At 39.9% G+C, this 20,221-nt stretch overlaps 1 protein-coding gene across 3 annotated transcripts in view; it reads right to left on the bottom strand.

Annotated features, from left to right (window-relative positions):
* Window positions 1-20,221, bottom strand: part of LOC118117721 (disks large-associated protein 1) — a 109,840-nt gene that overhangs the window by 46,175 nt on the left and 43,444 nt on the right. For 2 of the 3 annotated variants that reach the window (XM_035170215.2, XM_035170219.2), the window contains exons 5-6: window positions 16,465-16,660; window positions 7,991-8,273 (exon numbers count right to left, since the gene is read on the bottom strand). In XM_035170215.2, the coding sequence (XP_035026106.1) occupies window positions 7,991-8,273; window positions 16,465-16,660 (479 nt within the window). The remainder of the gene's footprint in view (window positions 1-7,990; window positions 8,274-16,464; window positions 16,661-20,221) is intronic. The other variant, XM_035170216.2, reaches the window with a different exon arrangement.

Here is a 20,221-nt window from a genome sequence, read left to right as displayed (position 1 = left end):
GCCATCCGCATAATTCCACAAGGGAAATCTTTCCTCTCCAACCTGTTGACCAAAGCTGCAGCCGTCCCCTCTCTCCATGATAGAGCTGTCCCAGACGATGCATGCAAGCACTCTCTGAGCCTACTTTACTGGCCAGAATTGTGTCAAGGCATTTCACGACACATAAGGTGGGAGGGAGGGAGGTCCTTACTGACAGCTTACAAAAATCATTTGCATTCGTGTAAGTTCAGCTTTGACTTTACCTTGCATCGCGACCGGGATGTGGTGAGCTGGCCAGATCACAGGCTGTATGCTGGGTTCCACCTTCATGGAATATGTAACTGGGAGTTCACCAAGCTCATTGTTGAATAGGTCTCTGTATTAAGTGAGAACTATTTGCTGTGGTATTCTGATGGACATCTAGACTCATTTAGACAATTCCCATGTTCACACAAGCAAGAAATCCTCGCAGTGTCAGCACCTCATTGTTTACCATGAAGAAGAGTAATTGGTGGTACTGTTTCTTTTAAAACCATGACAGTGTAACTGTTCCATTTTTTTCAATCCTGGTGCCATAATAAGCAACAAGGTTTGTGGCTTTCTTTGGCATTGACATTTTCTCACAATTAGTCACTTGTTCTGTCTGTGCCATCACTTTGCATTTTGCATTATTCTCCTCCTCTTCATTCTGCTCTTTAGTTTGGGACTCGACACAGTCAACACAATTTTAATTTCAACACCGTTCACATAAAATGTTTCATCTTCACATGTTGTGGGCTGTTCCATGGTCACTTCATGTCTGTATATCCTTCTGTGTAAATTACTTTGGCTTTTTGAAATTATGGCATTGTTGTCTGTAAACTGGACACTGTTTCCACAGTTATTGCAGTGTGTGATGGTCTGAGAGAACGATTGGGATGTTTACTCCTGCTTTCTCCATGAAACTGGCTTTACTGCATCAACGCTGGTGGCTTCTGTTAGCTTCTTTCTACTTTCTTCCGTCAGCTCGTGAATGCAGCTGATTGAAATGGTTAACTCGCTATCTCTGAGATTTTCTTGAAGAGTTCCTGGTAGTGCCACACACTATATGATCACAGATTAGCTTTAACTTTTAGCTCTGATTCTCAAATTACTGATAAATTACTCGATACTCTCCCCTTGTTTCAGATTTCTTGAATGAAACTCCAACTGTCTTTCCATTGTTTTGTAGTTTTGTGAATTTCAGACTTCACTAAACTTCCTCTTCAGGCAGTCAGGATCTTCCCTGGGTAATTACAGCTCTGTCTGTCCTGGGTCAGCACACTTTAGCTGCATAGAAGAAAGACACTCTTGCTTGATGGCTGTCCAGCAAGGTTGAGGAGAATAAAATGTCTTTGCAGGCTTACCGGAGAAAGCTGCAGTGATAAAAAATAATGTACTCCCACTCGAAAAATATGCCAATTGTCTGCGACATTTCCATCAATACAACAGGGTGGGGTCTGCGAAATCCATCTGCCATTACTTCCAGCTAGCATATCCCCGCTACCCGCTAATACAGTCCAGGAAAAAAACAGCAACACATTGACCGATGACTCCAAGTGAGGAGTTCATACTGACAGCATGGAGAATTCCGTCCGTGTGTATGTGAATGAGCTGACTGAACAACAAACATGCTGATTGGCTGGCCATAAATAGAACTACAAGTACGGTGGCTCACAAACAGAACAACATTTGGCCAAATGATCTATAGTCTGTCTTAGGTATTGAACCAATTTTTCATCATGAGATATTTGCTCAAAAACTAGGGGGCTGGCCAGAAAAACTCAGCAGAAAGTCCAGAGGCTCTCACTCATAAAGCTCCACAGGTGAATGTCAAGAAGATCCCGGAGTTCAGCGTGTGCCTGAAAGCAAGTATAGTAGTGCTTTATCATGATAAAACAAGATGGTAGGCTGCTGAGTAGCTGAAGCCTTTGAGCTACCACATCACAGGACTAATGGCGACAGCACATAGGTGAGATTGGTTGGTTGAACACGTTGTAGAGTTATATAAATGCTGTATTAGTTGAAAGAACACTGAACACGACAATATCCTTATATTCAAACAATTTAAACCAAAAAGAAAGAAATAATAACTTAAAAAATGAGGATAAAACCCCACATTTTGTAACTAATTCTGAAAAAAGTATTCACATTATATAGGAGAACATTAGACATTACACGACCACCTTTTTTGCAATTGTTACAAACAAGAGTGACTTACTTAAATGTTGGTGTCCACATATTCAGTTAAATTTTTACCGAAAAACCAATGTTCGGTTCTATATTTCAGCCACATCCACCACATTTGGAGAGTGTAGTTAGTGCATTTATTAGTGCATATCTGTGTACCTTTTTGACTGTGAAGAACTGCCAGTTCACGTCAACCATTGCTTCAGTCTGTCAGCCCCTGGAAGATTGATGGCTATTAAAAAACATACAAAAGCACATGAGCACAGACAAATTGTAAAAGTATACAAAAATTAGCAGGCAAAAGGCAGTCTATCTGGTACAGAGTAATCCAATATTCACAGACCAGGGAGAATCACTCATCTAGATCTAATGTAGTAAACGTTTTGGCAGATGCTATTTCTACCAAGTCAACATAATCTGCATAAAGTTACATAATACTTTTTTCACCTGTTGAAATTTAGACTGTAGGCATTCAGAACTACCAAAAGTCAATGCAGAACAGTTTCTGCTGTTTCACCATGTTCAAGTTACCTAAACATTATAACATTAATGCAGTGCACAAACGTTGTCATATTAAAATTTGAAAAAAGTTTCCTTTTTTATCAAGGTTAACATTAATGCATTGCACCCCACAGTCTGTGGTTAACACAGGTTATCAGCCTGGGAAGGACATGTACTGTTAGCAAGACAAAGGCTATCAGCTTATGCTAGTGCTACCTTGCTAGCTTGGTTAGTAACATACACCCACAATTTACATTAACTGTGACAGATATTAGAATGGTAATAGTCTCCCCTTCTTTGGTCAAAAAAATTTGACACACACCAACTTTTGCAGTCTGTAGTACACATGTGAACATGAAAACTGTAAAACGTTAAGAAAACAAGTGTTTACTTACCAAAAAAAAAGGCTCCCTCTTGGGTCTATTATTACCGGAGATCAAGAATTAATCAGAACTCAAAACTCATCAAAAAAAAGAAAATACAGCCAAACCTTTAGTGGAACAGATAATGAAGAAATAAGAGTAAATGTAGCATAACTGGGGGAAAAAATGTGTTTGCAGCTCCAATTCGACTTCAGTAAATTACTCTCCAGTCCGCCCCATCCTAACTGTCAGATGTCTATCATTTCAGACCACTGTTGCCAATTATACAGGCATGCCCCCAAACCTAACGCTCCTTTAGTCCTCATATCCAGTTGATGATACAATTATTTTCAGCAGGACCACCAGAACATTGGTAAAAAAGTGAATTTAACTATTGAAACCATAATGACCTGTGGAGAAAATGTATTGGGCTGTGGCTCAGGAGATACAGCGGGTCGTCTAACAATCAGAAGGTTGGTGCTGTGTGAATGGATGAATGGCAAAATTGTACTGACAAGCATTTTTTGTGGTCATTGACTAAAAAATCACCAATATTTTCCCACATTTCCCATTTATTGACTTGGGAGTTCATGAGAGAAGTTGACGTTTTCTGAATGGCAATCTATGGAGCCAGAGATTTTTGGGGCCATCCCCTGGCAATCCTCTGTGGTGTTCCACTTTACATCCATGCCTATTTTAATATACAGTCTATGCATACCCCCATAACAAACCAGGCTGAGAAGAGGTATGGAAAGTATGAGGAAAGTGATGTGTTTTCTGAACATTAGAGCTTGTAAACCTTCCTAAGTAATAATAAAAATCAAACTTGTGAACCTGAATATGAGCACATCATTTAACACCAGGTTGATATTGGGAGTCTGTGCCATTTTAGGCCCAACTTTAACTGAGTTTCTCAAAAGCAGTGTGGCAAACCCCCCTAAAACCTTACAAAAATGCTCTGAAAATACACCAGAGAAAATAAAAGATAGGACTGTTACAAAACTTGATTCTCAATTGTCATCTGTTGGGGTTATCTTTCCAGGGGGAAAATGTTCTGATGTGTGCTTTCCTGCCTTGGAGTCCTGTTAAATACAATTACACCACACTGTAGATCAGTCAATAAATAAAAAATGCCAATTAAGGTTATTAAAGTCCTCGGGTGCCAAATCAGCTATACAACAGGCCTGAGAAGATGATGTACTTCAATACACAAAGGAGTCATGTGGTAGAAGAGCTGACCATATACTGTCCTGTGTGACTGCAGTGCAATGGTAAGATTGTGCATGAGTGAATACACTGTACATACACATTCTTGCTTGTTTGTCTGTGTATATCCATATATCCTCTGGTTAACTAAGAATTCCCAGAGGAGCAGTAAATGTAGGTCATCTCCAGTTGAGCATTTAAAAAAAAGGGCAATCCTAATACCAGACAGCTGACACAAAGCCCCTGTGGGTTTCATTCGAATACCATATATAAAGACAGCATTTTTTTGCTTTGAAAATATTATCTTTGTGCGATATCTGGTTTGTTGTTACAGCGTACATCAGATTGCACAGTACATATTATGCGTGCAACTGCAGCCCCAAGCATTTTGTAATTCTTTCTCCTGTTATGTGTGTAACTACACCATGTTGTACTGGACTGTAAATCTTACCCAACCTATCCAGTGCAAACACTGGACATGTAATTTAACTATTTCCACAAAAAAGTCAACAAATTCTCCCCTTTTGAAACAACTGTTAGACTCAAGCAAGAAAAAGGGTTTTTTTTGCGGGAAAGGGCTGTCTGCAGTAAACACTGTTGTCTATTATACCAGATTGAAAAGAATAATAATAACAAAATGACCACTGTTAAACCAGTGGCCTGCCATTTTTTAAAGAGGAACCATGATTGTCAATTTCTTTCATACACAGAATGCTACACTCTTCTCTTTTGCAGCATCCCATCACTGATTACAGGGTCAAACTCAAAAACGCTTTATAAACTGTCACTGTCCATTTTTGTGAAAAACTGTCTTATCTCATGAGACTCCACAGAATGAAGTCACTTGAAAATGGAAGCCAGAAAATCATCAGCTCTGAGAGAGAGAGAGAGAGAGCTCTGTCTCATTATATTATCACAGATCTGAATACTCTTCCCAGATTAAAGGTCTTGTTACTTGTGATTAGCCAATAATGTACCAATGCTGCAATTATCATACAAGCAGATGTAAGACGTTAGAATTAAATGTGACAGGAAAAATAGGTATGGAAAATAGGTATGGAAAATAGGTATGGAAAGGAAATAAAAATAAAATACAATATATATACTGTATATTTGATGAAGATGTTCCAAGCCCATAGGTCATCTGCATAGATTGTAAATAAATATGGATTACCTGTCTCCTACTATCCAGAAATCAAGCTAAAATATCCTAGATATGAACGCTTACCCTTTTACATTTGGAGCCATAGTTAGGGTAGTGGTATAGCATCAAAAACCTACTACTACCAACTAACTTACTGGAAAAATGTACACTTGAACATCAAACCATCTTTGAGAAAAATGTATTTAAAATGTACTTATACTTTTAAGTTTGGTGCATGTCCCATCCACTTACATAGCAGGACATGTGATCTATATTGCAGTCAGCCACCAGATATCGATCAAGACACTTTGGCTTCACTTTTGGGGAACAGTCATGTTGTCCATCTTCATTTATATATCTATGGTCGTCTGTGAAGCAATTTATTACTCTAGTTACGTTTTATTGCCAGGTGACTCTAGTGGCTAAAATAATTACTAGAAAGTCCCTGTTAAGAGGAGGTCAGGCTGGATGGATGGCTCAACAAAGCACAGGGCTTTCACACAGAATACTATTTGTGAGACTGATAGTCAAATGTTTAGTTGTCCAACAGCCTTAACCACTTTTATCAGTGTATTGTCGAAGGTCCTTTCTGGCAATTTCACGTTGATGGATAAAAAAGATAGTATAAAAACAACAATTTGTATCACTCATAGAGTGCTGCTCCACAGTGATGTTTACAGTGGTCCCATTTGTTTATTGGTTATATTTCAGTAAAAAGTAGAAATTGTTTACATTAATTTAAAAGGTTCAGGACTACTCTGGTTTGTGAAATAGCAACACTGTGGATATAAATACGGTCATTATCAGCATCATTTTTTTCGACCCTTCTACAGGACCATTTCTTCAGTCTTTGCACCACTGAACAACACATTTTCAAAACATCTTACTGTAGATTCAAGGGTAACCCACAATGTTGGCACATACACACCCTTTGATTGGTTCAAATCATACCTTTTTGGCCGCACTCTGTTCATCCAAGTCAAATCTTTCAAATCCCAGCCATTTCCAGTCTCTACTGGTGTTCCCAAAGGTTCTGTCCTGGGGCCCTTTCTGTTTATCATCTACTTACTTCCTCTTGCCCATATCTTCCGTAAATTTTACATTAATTTCCATTGCTATGCAGATGACACCCAGCTCTACCTTTTCAACAAAACCTACCTCCATCCTCCTGCCTACCTCTTTCTCTGATTGCCTACAGGAAATCAAGTCCTGGTACTCCTGCATTTTCCTCAGACTCAATAGCGATGAAACCGAAGTTGTCATTGGTACCAAATCCACCCTTTCCTCCCCTCAGGTAAAGAGTCTGGGTGTCATCCTTGACAGCACACTATCTTTCCAAGCCCACACCAATAATGTTACCCGTTCAGCATACTTCCATCTACTCAACATTTGTCTGCTGATATCTTCCGACGAGGTGCATTCAGGGACAGTCAGAAATGCTAACGTCCCCTGGCTTAGCCACTTCTGGTGGACTTTAGGCTCCTGTAGTGTCATCCAAGTATCTGCAAGCCCCGACATTCATATTCGACTCGAAACAAGGTCATTTCCACTGTGTTTTACGCCTAAAAGTCGACCAGAAGTGGCTAAGCCAGCTGACATTAGCAATTCTGACGGTCCCTCAGACATTTAGGCTTTAAAACACAGTGTAAATTACCTCGTTTAGAGTTAAATATGAATGTCAGGGCTTTTGGACACTTGGATGACACCACAGGAGCAGTATGGAGGCACGTCATGTTTTTTGTTTATTTATTTTTTTTACGTCTGAAGATAAGCCCCTAATACTTTAGTTGTATTGGATTCGGCTGCTACCTGGCTGCTGAGCGGTTTACCCCTGAAACAGTGTTTTGTGGACTCAAACACTTCACCCACACCTCACCCCGGCATAGGGGTGAGTAGATAATGAGTGAATTATCATTTTTGGGTGAACTATTCCTTTAAAGTCATCCATAATCTCGCTCTACCATACCTTTCTGAACTCCTGCACATTGACACACCCTCCCGCACCCTCAGATCTTCTTCTTCCATCCACCTCACTGTACCACCTGCCAGTTTGACAATCATGGGATCTAGAGCCTTCAGCCGCTCTGCTCCCGCCTCTGGAACTCTCTACCACCAGACATTCATAACATTGACTCTCTCTCCATTTTTAAATCTCATCTAAAAACTCATCTTTTTAAACTGGCATATTCAGTTTGATTGTCTTCCATTTGGCAAAACTATATGTTTTATTCATTGTTCATTTTATTAATTTTGTTTATGTTTTTGATTGTTATTTGTTGTTGTTGTGTTTTTATCTCTGCCTGTAAGGTGACCTTGAGTGCTCTGAAAGGGCCTATAAATATAATGTATTATAATTGTTATTATTATCCTTGTGCATCTTTGCTTAAGTACGCACAGGTGGCATTCATCATCTTTATGCAGGTCATTGACACACTTTTCTGAAGTTAAAGTGTTTGCTGAATCTGGCATTTTGTGGTTATATGAACTAAAATAACAGACATGTGAGAGGAATTTAGGATAAGAGTAAGAAAATGTTCTTGCATGAGACCTACTGAAACGAAACATCCATTGCTGCCTTGTAGTGCCCTACCTGTACTGCTCTGGATGGTCCTGACAGTGGTGGCAGAGGTGCGTGGTGGGGAGGATGGCAGCAGGAGCAGTGGTTTCCCCTCTTCTCCTTCTTCCTCCCCCGAACACCCCTGGTCAATCGCCCTCACATAGCTGGGACTTCGCATCCGGAAGCATCCTGGCATTGGCAGGGTGTCCATGGTTTCCAGGCTGTCCATGGCAGCCTCCAAGGCCTGGGCCTGCATCTCACTGTAGACCTGCTCACACACCTGCTCAATTTGCCCATTCAACTCCACTTCACTCAGCTGGTGGAAGAGCAGGAAGAGAAAGGAGAGGATTCATTATAAACCTTTTTTAAGGGGCACTGTAGTTAGTCACAGATTGCACTATAAGAGGTTTTTTTAGTATGCAATGCAAGTCAAAAAGTTTGTTTGTGAAAATCATTTTATAAAACAGATTGCTCCTGTCGTTGATTGGATGAGCCTTGTTCAAAGCTGTTGTAAAATACTCCTTAAGCATACACCTGTGACCATATCCCATCAGTAGCACTGTGCCATCAATTAATCCATTAATCGAAAGCACAAAAAGCCACAAAGATGCCTTATTGTTTGTTTGGTTGCTGTGTAAGGGTTGCTAGGCAGAATAATAAGTATTTGCTATAAATAAATTCTTGCATATGTCCATTGTTGTGTGTTTTTTATGAAAGGTTTCCAGAAATATGTAGTCACCATTTTGTGAAAGTGAAGTTGAAACTGTGATTTTATTCACTGACAAAATCACAACTTGTTCAGATAGATTGTTGCAAAATAATAGCCATAATAAATGGATAGCATTCTCAAATGTTTAATGCGATTTCTGTCTGAACCGCACTCCTGCTCCTTTAAATATCAGGGCTGTAATATGTTACTGGATCTTCACACAGGACCGCCGCCTCTCATCTGTGAGGTGGGAGTGATATTTGAATTGTATGTCATTCATGTTTCAGAAGACCTGTTCGGCAGGGGCAGAGCTGGGGATGGCTTTTTTTCAAAAGCCCCAAATCTATTTTTTACAGTACAATAAAATTATAATAATAGTGTAATCTAGAATATTTTCAGTAGTTTACCCAGCTACAGATGTTCCTTAAATGCATTGCCTTAAAGAGATAATTTACCAGAAAATTAAAATGCACTCATTATCCTCGCTGCTAAATTTAGCTGATTAGGATGAATCGTGCATTTTAGTTCATTTCAGGAATTCATAGAGCAAATCTAGTCAGGATGTTGTGATGTGATACTGTCAGAATGTTAATGTTTGGTTGTGTAGCCCAAATACAAAATTGACCTAATAAATAAGTGATTAAATAGTTATAACCCTAACCCCAGAATATGCGATCTGGTTTAAAACAACTGTTTTAACAAATAAAGATTAAAATGTAGATAACAAATAAGGTTAAAGTTATTTGATGTTTAAAAAAATTATGTTATAATAAGTTTAAAAGCTATATATGAATAGTAACAACTAATTTTTAGTTTGTAAGAGTTCATGGTAGTGAAAGGAAGTAGTGTCTGTGTAAAACAGCAACGCTGGTCTTTGATTGGTGAAGGTCTGGGGTGTGTAGGGTTGGATATCGTTTAAATTTTATTGATTCCGATTCTGCTTATCGATAACCTATTTCGATTCTAAAATGGTAAAAAAAAAGGAAAGGAAAATTAGGGTAAATTAGCAGTAACTGAGATAGAGGCAATGTTGAAACTTTTAGACTTGAAAATACTGGTGTTTAAATTAACCAATCAACACATTACAGTCGTATTTATGGATAATTAGTAGAAGAAAATGTTCTAATTGTCCCTGTAAACTAATGTTACATCAATAATTGTCAACTTTAAGATCTGTGATGAATATTAATCTCTCATATATTCCATAACAACACAGTGGAAATCAGTAGCAGTTGAACCATTTGTGGATAATAAAGTTTTTAACTGCTTTTTGTGCGTCTTATTTATAGGACACCTACTGACATAATTCATATGAGTCATGTTAGTTAGCTTTACCTTGAATGCCAGCGAGAACGGTGTGTCGCTGCCGTCGCAGCTCGCTCTCCCTAGCTCTACTGGAGGTGATAGTGAGGTGCTACAAGCGCTAGCTGAAGACGACACACTCGGGCTCAGAGACTGCAGGACATTAAACGCTGTACAGTCTTAAAGATTGACGCCATGCTGCCTTAAATGTTTGGTGAGCTTCCCACATGTATGAGCTTTTGAATGAATGTCACTGTGAATATGTTTGACTACAGTTTGATGAATCTCTGGATGTAATGGACACAGCTCAGCTTGTTGTATTTTTATGGCTTTCCAGGATTCTACAACAAAGGAGGACTTCCTCACTCTTTTGCACTTAAAGGAGAGAACAAGAGGTGAGGATATATACAATGAGTTTAAAAAACATGCTCGTGAAAATGGCTGGTGCCAATTACTACTGATTGGACCCCGGCAATGTGCACTCTGGTTTTATAGCACTGTGCCCTAATTACCCCGATTTTCCCGACTTCATAAATTATCACTGTGTGATTCATCAGCAGGCCTTGGTTGGGAAGGTCGTGGACTTTTTTCATTTAATGACAATGGTGGTCAAACTAATAAACCTGATTTGAGGAAAAGCGCTTCAGCACCGCTTGTTCAAGGCGTTATTGGATCGAGGAGCACTGGGAACTGTCAGATGATGCGTGGCTATTGGACCTGGGGTTTCTGACAGCAAAACTGAACGCAGTCAAAAACGAGCCATGTGGAGTTGACATGGAGATGGTTGATTTGCAAAATGATATAGAGCTGAAAGCCAGATCAAGGGACAGTGACTTTTGGGAACTTGTCAGCAGAGAGAAGTTTCCTTTCCTCACTGCATGTGCACTAAGAGTGAAGGCCTACTTTGGATCCACTAACCTCTGTAAAATGGCGTTTTCACAAATTAAAATAATCAAATCAAAGTACAGGAGCCAGCTTACTAACAGACACTTCACAGACTGACTCAGGCTGTCTGTCTGTAGCTATTAGCCAAACTACAAAGCAATCACAGACGATATTCAGTCAAAGCCATCACATTGACTTGAGTGAGGAACATGACTGCAACAGTTTTGCCTTGTAAAAGCATTGTGGCATTGTAAAAAGTGATGCTGCATAAGATTGGACATAGAACTGCACTTAGCTTCATAGCACTGGGAATTTTGTTATTTGTTGTTGTAGTTTTGTTGTGCACATTACAGTTCTACTTTCTAAAATGCTAATTGTAAACATAGTAACTTGCATGAAGCTTCAGAGGATAAACATTTACAGTTAACAATGGCACCTAAGCAGTGGCGGTTCTAGACCGATGTTACTGCGGGGGCCAGGCTGGGCACAGTTGTTTTGTCAGAGGGGCACATTCAACCCAGGACAAAAGAGACAAAGACAGTGTTCAAGCTTTCAACATTTTTAGTTCAGTAGCCTATATAAAGTAAAAGCGCACAAAAAAACAACATAATACTTTGATTGGTATTTGTTACAGTTATAATTTTATTAAATTACAATATTTAAAACAAAATAAAACACATTCCTGTTAGCTTCAGCTAAAGATACAGAACATTCTTCATAAGGCTCAATGAACAGAACAAGCTTTACTGTACTAGAGTGTCTCTAGAATTTGTAGAAATTCACATTACAGCAACTGTATTCAGCGTTTTCTGTGATTTTTGGCAAACCGATCAACAAATGAGTCAAGATTCAAAGCCTTTGCCCTCCTAGACTCGATACTTAGCAAACCCAGATTGCTTAATCTCTCATCAGTTAGGGTGGACCTGAGGTAAGTTTTCACCAGCTTCAGTGTCGAAAAATTCTGCTCACAAGAAGCAGTACTCACTGGGATTGCGACTGCTATTTTGCAGAGTCTGAAGAGCTCAAAAAATACTTCTTTGAATGGCTCAATGAAAAGTACCAGCTCTGCTGTACTAGAGGGTCTCTGCATCCTGGTCTGTATTTTCCTTTCTAAGATTCGGCCAAACTGATGTAGTCCATGCCTCAAGTCCTCAGTATTTGAATCATATAATCGAGCAAATGAAAGTAGAGCTGTTCTTTCACAAATACATCACCATTGGGGTTTAGAGCTTGGGTGCTATTCATTATGTCACAGTTTGTCTTTGAAAACCGCCTCTTAAGCTCATTGAGCATCTGATTAATGATGGGGTACAAAAATGTTGTACGAAACCTGTCTTTATCTGATTCTGACTCTCTCTGTCCAACAGTAGTCAGTACACAGTGTTCATCAAGTTTAGAGCTTAGCCTGTATCTGTATTGCAGTATCACACTGCTCAGAAATGTTCAACACTTCATCCCACAAGTTATCAAAGAATGACTCCTCCCTGAAGTCATTCAATGTTTGAACTAAAGCATCAACTAAGTCAACAGCTTTTAAAAAGTCAAGTGATGAAGACTGTAGCATATCAGAGAGAAGTTGTGTTTCTCCAAACACTTTACGGAGTGTAACAAGATGCACAATGAAGCCAAGATCTATCTGTGCCAGCAGACCTTGAGCCTCAATAGATCTTTTAACCATTCCGCTCTTGGACTAAATCTTGCAGCACTCGCTTAAGGGCAAGCAATCTATCCATAATGTTACGTAGAGCCATAAATCGGCATGCCCATCGAGTGTCACTTAATCGCTGGAGTTCTCTTGGTGCACCTTCGTACATGTCTTTATGTGTAGTTAGCCATTTAGGATGGACATAAGACCCAGAGGTGAACACATATAGTTTTTCTATTAAGGAGAAGAACTCCTCTGCCTCCGGGACAGCTTTTACTGTATCTACTAAAACTAAATTTAGACAGTAGGCATTAAAATGGATGTAAAAGGCTTATTTTGCTTGCTCTTTGATTCTAGCCTGGACCCCGGAATGCTTACAACTCCTGACGGCAGCACCGTCATATGCTTGGACCACGAGGCTGTCTTTGTATTCTAGACCATGGCTCATATTAGGTGACCTAATATGATCTGCTCATTGCAAGTTTGTTGATTTTTTCTTTGTTGTCTACTATGAACACAATAATTCCCTTATACAAAATAGGCCACATGCCTTTTTTGGTGTCGGAATGAAATTAAATAAAGAAACTTAAAATTTAAGGTGTGTTTTAAAATTCTTAAAGCAAGACATTCTAGATAGCAAGATATGCTATTTACATTGTTTTCTTTGTTACATCAATCTGAAAGTTGGACCAAAGCATTTCATGTAATTGAAATACAATTAGCCTAAATAAAAGGCCGCAAGCTGGAAGCTCAATCTGGCCATCTTTTTCTCTCAGTGCTTCAATAGGTAGATCTTCACCAAGGCCAAGTTCGGGGATCTTGAGCCTAAAAAGGTTGGTTGCCACTGCTCTAGAGTGTGTCTCCACACTTACCTTTGTTACAGTTATCAATCAGAAATACACAGAACTGGAGAGCACAAAAACAAGCTTATCTGTCTGCAACAAACGATTCAGTGGGGCTGGACTCAATATAGGCGAGAAGTGGCCATTATTGGGATTCAAGAAGCCAGCTTGTTCTGTCCGATGGAATCATTTTGGACTACGTATAGTAGTACCTCCCAATATGCTAAAAGCACATGCTAAAGCTGATACACCAATCTCATCTGGGGATGGTAAAGAGCAAGCAGCCAGCCAAGGATTTTCAAAATAAGATTTCCAGACAGCCACTTAAGCCAACAGAAACGCCAGAGAGTCAGATCTGTTTGAGTTTAACGGCAAATTGTACATCCTACTGGTGGACTACTTCTCAAAATTCAGTTGGTACCTACTATTGGTGAACAATAGTTGGGCCTACATGTGTATCCAAAGCCTGACCACATGTCTCCTTTTTCCTGGAGACAAAGGAGAGCTTCTTGAACTTAACGACCCGTCACACATACCATTCCCCGAATATGACCCGTTACCATCAGGCAGACATTACAGAGCCTATAAGTGTAAAACCAACCGCCTCAAGCTCTCATTCATCCCAACGTCTATCACACTACTCAATAACCGACACTTTGAGTTTTAATGCCTGTTTCTGTATATCATCTTGTTTATCTTGTTATATCCTTTTAGTGTTTGATCATTTTAAGTGTTTTTAGGGCAGGTGCAATATTAAATTCACTTTTATTCTGCATTATTAGCCAGGGTCTTACGTGATATGTCCTTGTGTACAGTTTTTTTGTTGTTGTTGACAAAAGACAAATTTCCCCATGGGAAGTAAAGTATATTTGATTGATTTGATTTGATCTTCACACCTCGGTGTTAAACCTGCCCCTGGACACAACTTCAAGCTACTATTGGTCACTGTGTGCCTTATGACCCATGAGGTCACCAGGCCAATAAAACCCCAGTTCCCCCTCTGCTCTCTCTTTTTCTTATCTCCTGGAGAAGAAGTGTTTCTGAATATAAACTACCAAGTGAACTTGGAATTCCTGCGAGAAAATGGGCAGCAAATAAACCAAAACCCAAATTAAACACTTTCAACCCAGTAAACCAGCTGATATGCAACAATATCATAAGACAGTATAGCAGATACATATACAAGCAGCAAGGCTGCAGTAACCGTCTAATATGCAACAATAGCATTGGGGAGCCATGCAAATATATGTTAAAGCATTGGGGGTGCAGCAAACAGTTTGATATGCAACAATGGCATTAGGCTGCAAAGCATATACATATTATTCAATCAATCAAAGTTTTAAATGTATAGCCCATGTTCATAAATCAAGATCCGTCTCATAGGGCTTAACGAGGTGCAACATCCTCTGTCCTTAACCCTCAACAAGAGTAGGGCAAAACTAACATAAAAAAACCCTGGAAGTGACGTCAACAGGAAGCCTCGAAGCTCAAACTGGCTCGACAGTGTTTTTTACATCACCTGCAGGGGAGATGGTGATATATTTTGATTGAATTTCATTCATAACTTTAAGTGCAGATTTCATTCGAGCAGAGGGGACGGGATCGAAGCTTCAGCGGATCCAGGCGTGTAGTTTCTTCTGCCCTTGAGTAGATATCTGCAGGTACAGGAGCAGTTAGTGGTGCAGCGAGCACTTCTTTGTCGAAGCTGCAGCTTTGGGAGGAGTGCTGTTGGTAACGCTGTTACCAGTGTTTGAATTCAAATCTTTTTAAAATTAGTTTTTTTCTTGAGTCAGGAAGTAATTGCAGACTTCCTTGTGGTTAAGGCCTGCACGGGTGGTATAAGCAGACTTCTTTCGAGAGACAAGCGATCCACGGAGCCAGGAGACAAGATACTGATCACATGAGCAACAATGCTGAGACGCTGAAGCAACTGGCAGAAATACTGATGCAGCAGTGGGGGCAAGCAAAGGGAATGATGGGAAATTTCTGCAGCTGAAATAGACCACTAAATTGGGTGGGTGTGTACTATAGTTTATTGTGGAATGTGCGGTGGGTCACATGATTGGAGCAGCGCAGTTCGCGTTGGCTGCCTGAACTAGCTCGCATGCATCGCTCCATTTAAAATTCAAAAAGGAATAAAATGCTAAACATGTGCATTAGTGTCATCTTTCCTGGAGTTATTCACGTTTTTTCTTTTTGTTCTTAAAATCTTAAATCAATGTGTGCCAATCAAAGACAAATATCAATGTTTGCCTAGTGAAGATAAAAAAAATTAGCTCTATGACTCAGATGCATTGTTTCATTTCTTCAACATGCTTAATAATGACAGCAGCACACTATAGTTTCATACTTAAAGTAGTTCATACTCAATGAAAAAGTACATTTTTGGAAATTATTTTCAGCTGTGGATAAATCCAGATTTTGTGCTGCACCAAATGTATAGCACCAAATAATAATATACATTATCTTAAGGCACTTTACATCTTTGTAGGTGTCTTCTATGTGTATGGGACCCTTTTTTTCATCCTAGATTTTTGTTTCATTTTTAATTAGTTATTTTTTGGATCTGTCGCATGTTCATCACGTGACAGACCCCCCTTATATTTCATGTTTCATAGGACAGCAAATAAGTGATGACTTTCTTTCTGTCTGATAAGTCTTCAAAATAATAGTTCTGTCTATTAAAAGGGGAATCTATTTCTTTATCATCCTTTTCAACCATCTAGTCATTTTTTAACATAGGACACTTGCCAGTTTACATTTAAGACTGTAACAGGATTAACAGGATTGGCTGCAGTTGATGTACACACTTGATGCAATCTCTGGCTATTTATATGATAAATCCTCCTGCCCTCTGATGTATCTCATATATTTACCGCCTGTTTTCACTCCTGTTTGTTTCCTTGTATGCTTTTTGTTTCTTTGTATGTCAGTAAGGCAGTACGACAGTAACGGATTTCCGAGAAACAAATGTGGAAGGATAGGACATAGGTCAAGAAAGAACCTAATCACATAATTTTTGCTGTGTAAACTGGGTACAAACATCATATGACAGCAGAGTGCATGAGACATGATTTGTGGGGGTTTTACTGTAAATATAAAGTCAGCAGTTTTGGCAACCAACCTGACTGATGGTGCTCATGGCCCTCATGTAGCTTTCATTGCGAGAACGGTATTGGGGTGAGGACAGCAGCGATTTAGGGTCGAGGAGGGTTTTGGGGTCCAGGGTATCCAGGCTTCTATTGATTGAAACCTCACTCACCGCACGCAGGTAACTGTGGCTCCTGATCTGCAGCTTGGGAGAATGTTCCGTCGAAATCCTGACAGAGAGAGAACAGAGATGTAGAATTAAATAAACAGTTAACTCTGAACTTACTTTTAATCCTCTATTTCAGTTAGAGCAGTGATCACTATCCACGTCACATGAAAAACCATAGGGATTAAGTAGCTGAAGTTATTCAACATGCACATAGTCATTTATCAACGCAGCAGCATTGGAAAGTGGCAGAGTCTCAGCTGTGACAAATCTGGGTCATACTGATCAAAACGATAAGCAGTAGCAAAGAAGGTGGAATTAAGGGGAATAAACAGGATCACCTCAGGCTTCATTGAATTTAAGAAAATCGTGGGACATCGAGGATTAAATTTCAGAGAGGCAGGATGTGAGATTTGTTCGACTGCTGAACACTGGTGCACTTAAAGGGATAGCTCTATTATCTACTCACCACTATGCTAATGGAGGGGGGGGGGGGTGTTTGAGTTAACATAACACTTTTGGAGTTTCAGGGGTAAACAGCATTGCAGCCAAATCCAATACAATTGAAGTAAATGGTGACCAATTTTTCAATAGTAGAAATACAACAAATGCCTCCATACTGCTCCTGTGGCGTCATCGAGGTGTCCGTAAGCCCCAAAATACTAATTCTACTTTACACCATGGCGTAAATGACGCCGTTTCAAGTCGAACAATTCACCCACCCCCATCAGCATAGTGGTGAGTGGATAATGAGTGAATTTAAAATTTTGGGTAAACTATCCCTTATTTTTATCCACTGCTTTGATGAGTTCTGAGAAGGCTACAACCTCGGGTGTTTGGATTTTGACCAAGGTGTCACAAATCTGAACCAATGGCTGTGGGCGGTTCCTGCAAAGGAGGTCAGGGATCTGCTTTCAGCTTCTTCCATGTAGAGGTTACCCACTGATATTAGGGACAGAGCTTACATATGATGGTTACACAACTGTTTCCTGCCTTTCACATGTGAACAATGCAGCAGAAGATTCTTTGCTCAACGCATTCACATCAACACACAAATCTCTGCAGCATTCAGAAGCAGGACGTAGCGTATAAATTCCGCTGCAGACATCGGTAGTTTTTGTTTGCAGCACATAGCCGTTGGCCCTCATCACCAAAGCTCTCTTGACATCTGCTGCAGGGTCTTCTATATGAATGGCACCACTTATTCCTCCTTGGATCTGTTGTTTGTTATAAATTTGCATTAACACTAGCAGATGCAGTAAATACTAGGAGGCTAGGAAGAAATGTCTTCTTAAAACCAACTCACGCAGTTTTTATGAAGATTCTGAGATTCACCAATGTTTTCTTATCTGGGATTTGTTTTTATGTAAGAACAGAAGCTATGTACTCTGAAGAGCACTCTTAGGCACACTTGACAACTGAAATGCTTCTGTAAAATAATCAGTTATTGTGTTTTTAACTTTTAATTTGTATAATTTGTATAATGTAAAATCTTTAATAATATTTTATTATTTTTATCTTTAAAAAATACTGACAAGCTTCAGTGCGTATTATATTTTTTTAGATGCATGGAAATATAAAAGAGGAGATTATTTAGTTACAAAAATAGTCTCCCATCCTTACACACTGTTGTTTGCATGTTAAATGTGTCACATGTTCCATAGTATAACAGCTTTTAGTAAAAATGTTCCATCAAAGTGTAGCCGGTAAAAAAAGAAAGAAAACTGAGTTTATTTCATTTCTGAGATGAGAGATGGCTCAGGAGATGCAACCGCACTACATTGTGCGCACCACACCCAGGTCGATGGATGCACTGCACACCAAGCAGGACCTTCACCAGAATAATATTGAAAACATTTTGTCTGAGCCCGTCCCCGATGTCCAGTCCTGATGGGTCCCGTCAGGCTCAGGTCGAGTATCCACAGATTCTCAGCTGAGGGTTTACCTGCAGTGCTTTGTTTCCAATGGTGTGCAGATCCAGGTCAGATAACTCTGTGCACCTCCATTTTCTTTTTCCTTCCCTCTCTTCAGGGTTTGACAGTATTTATTTTGACTTCAAATCTGAGATCAAACTATTATGCGACTTTCGGCATCAAACGATGAAAAGAGGAAGCGAAACATCAAGGTGTTTGTTAGTGAGGTGGAGGTGAAGAGAGATTTTATGGGGCCGCAGGGATGTCACTAATAAAGAAAATACACTGATACACTGCTGCTGCTGTTAATACACACAATCTGCTCCGTCTACCCTGAAATGAGACAAGAACTCAACGCTTATCTGGTGTTAATCGGCGATCTAAACCTGAGCTTAGGAAGATACATATTCTACCAGTATCACAAAACCTTCTCCATCAAAGCCGCGCTGTATATAGTGCAATTCAATACACACCTGAATTGGTCACAATTAGGCCCCGAACTACTCGTTATGATCGCTGGAGGCTCTCAAACCATCTTCTGTAATTCTTGTGGAAGTGCAGGTCACACATCCCTCCTCTGTCCCTCAGTGCCATTCCAGTTCTCAAACGAGATCCCCCGTCTCCTTCTCAACGCACGGCAGTCTAGGCCGCCAGATGGATAATTTTAACAAGTTACCAATCTGCAATAATTTCAACAGTAGTGTGTGTGTACATACCACAACTGCCACTTTCTCCACATTTGCAGCATCTACAAAGACGCTCATCCCCGGTCTGTCCCAGGCGCACGATCCCATCCCATATCCCACCTCAGCCAGAGAAACGTTGTGGTTCAAAGACATCCTGAACGCTCATCCCTCCACACCAGTAAACCTTCAATATTTAGCAACAGAATTGTCTTACCCCGACTCTGTATTCGTAGACCATTTAATCACAGGACTTTCTCAGGGTTTCCGGGTGGGGGTCCTTTCCTCTCCTACATTTACATATGTGACAAAAAACCTCCGGCCTGCCATAAATTAACCAGAAATAGTTTCTCAGTTGCTCGAGAAAGAAGTAAACAAGGGCTACATAATCGGTCCTTTTCAGTCATCTCCATTTTCCGTGTTCCTAGCAAGTCCTATAGGCGTAGCCACAATGAAATATTCAGGGAAAAAGAGATTCATTTTCGACCTCTCTGCTCCCCGCTCTAAACCCGAATAATTTTGTCTGAAGCCGGCCCTGCAGATCAATTTTTTTTACTTGACTTCTCTAACTTTTCTCCAATACAGCTTTCACTGAACATGTAACTGCATTTCAAGTATCACTGTTTTAAAAATATATTCCCCACCACTACAAAATATAACAACTTTTTTAAGGTTCGATTCTGGTGTGCCATCGTCTTTATATTTTAATTTAGTCATTCCTAAATTTTTTAGATTTGTGTGTGCACACGGCCCTGTAGCCTCATGCCCTTTTTATGGGCATTTGCGGGGTGTTGACCTATGCTAATAAGGCATTCAAGCGAAAAAACGTGAAGAGTCCCAGAGAGTTTAGAGAGTTTAGAGACGGTTATTGACAGTTTGTTCATATTCTTTGTGAACGCTGAACCGAACGAATCAGTTTACAAATGATGACCGTAAACGTTAGCGTTAGCGAGAGTGGACGCTTGTGTGTAAACTCCAAATCGCTCGGAAAACAGACACACACACACTCAAACACACACACACACAGAC

The sequence above is a fragment of the Hippoglossus stenolepis genome, chromosome 11 (assembly GCF_022539355.2).
Source record: "Hippoglossus stenolepis isolate QCI-W04-F060 chromosome 11, HSTE1.2, whole genome shotgun sequence".
Lineage (NCBI taxonomy): Eukaryota > Metazoa > Chordata > Actinopteri > Pleuronectiformes > Pleuronectidae > Hippoglossus > Hippoglossus stenolepis.
The sequence above is the reverse complement of the archived record's forward strand: the minus strand, read 5'-3'. Positions and strand labels throughout refer to the sequence as shown.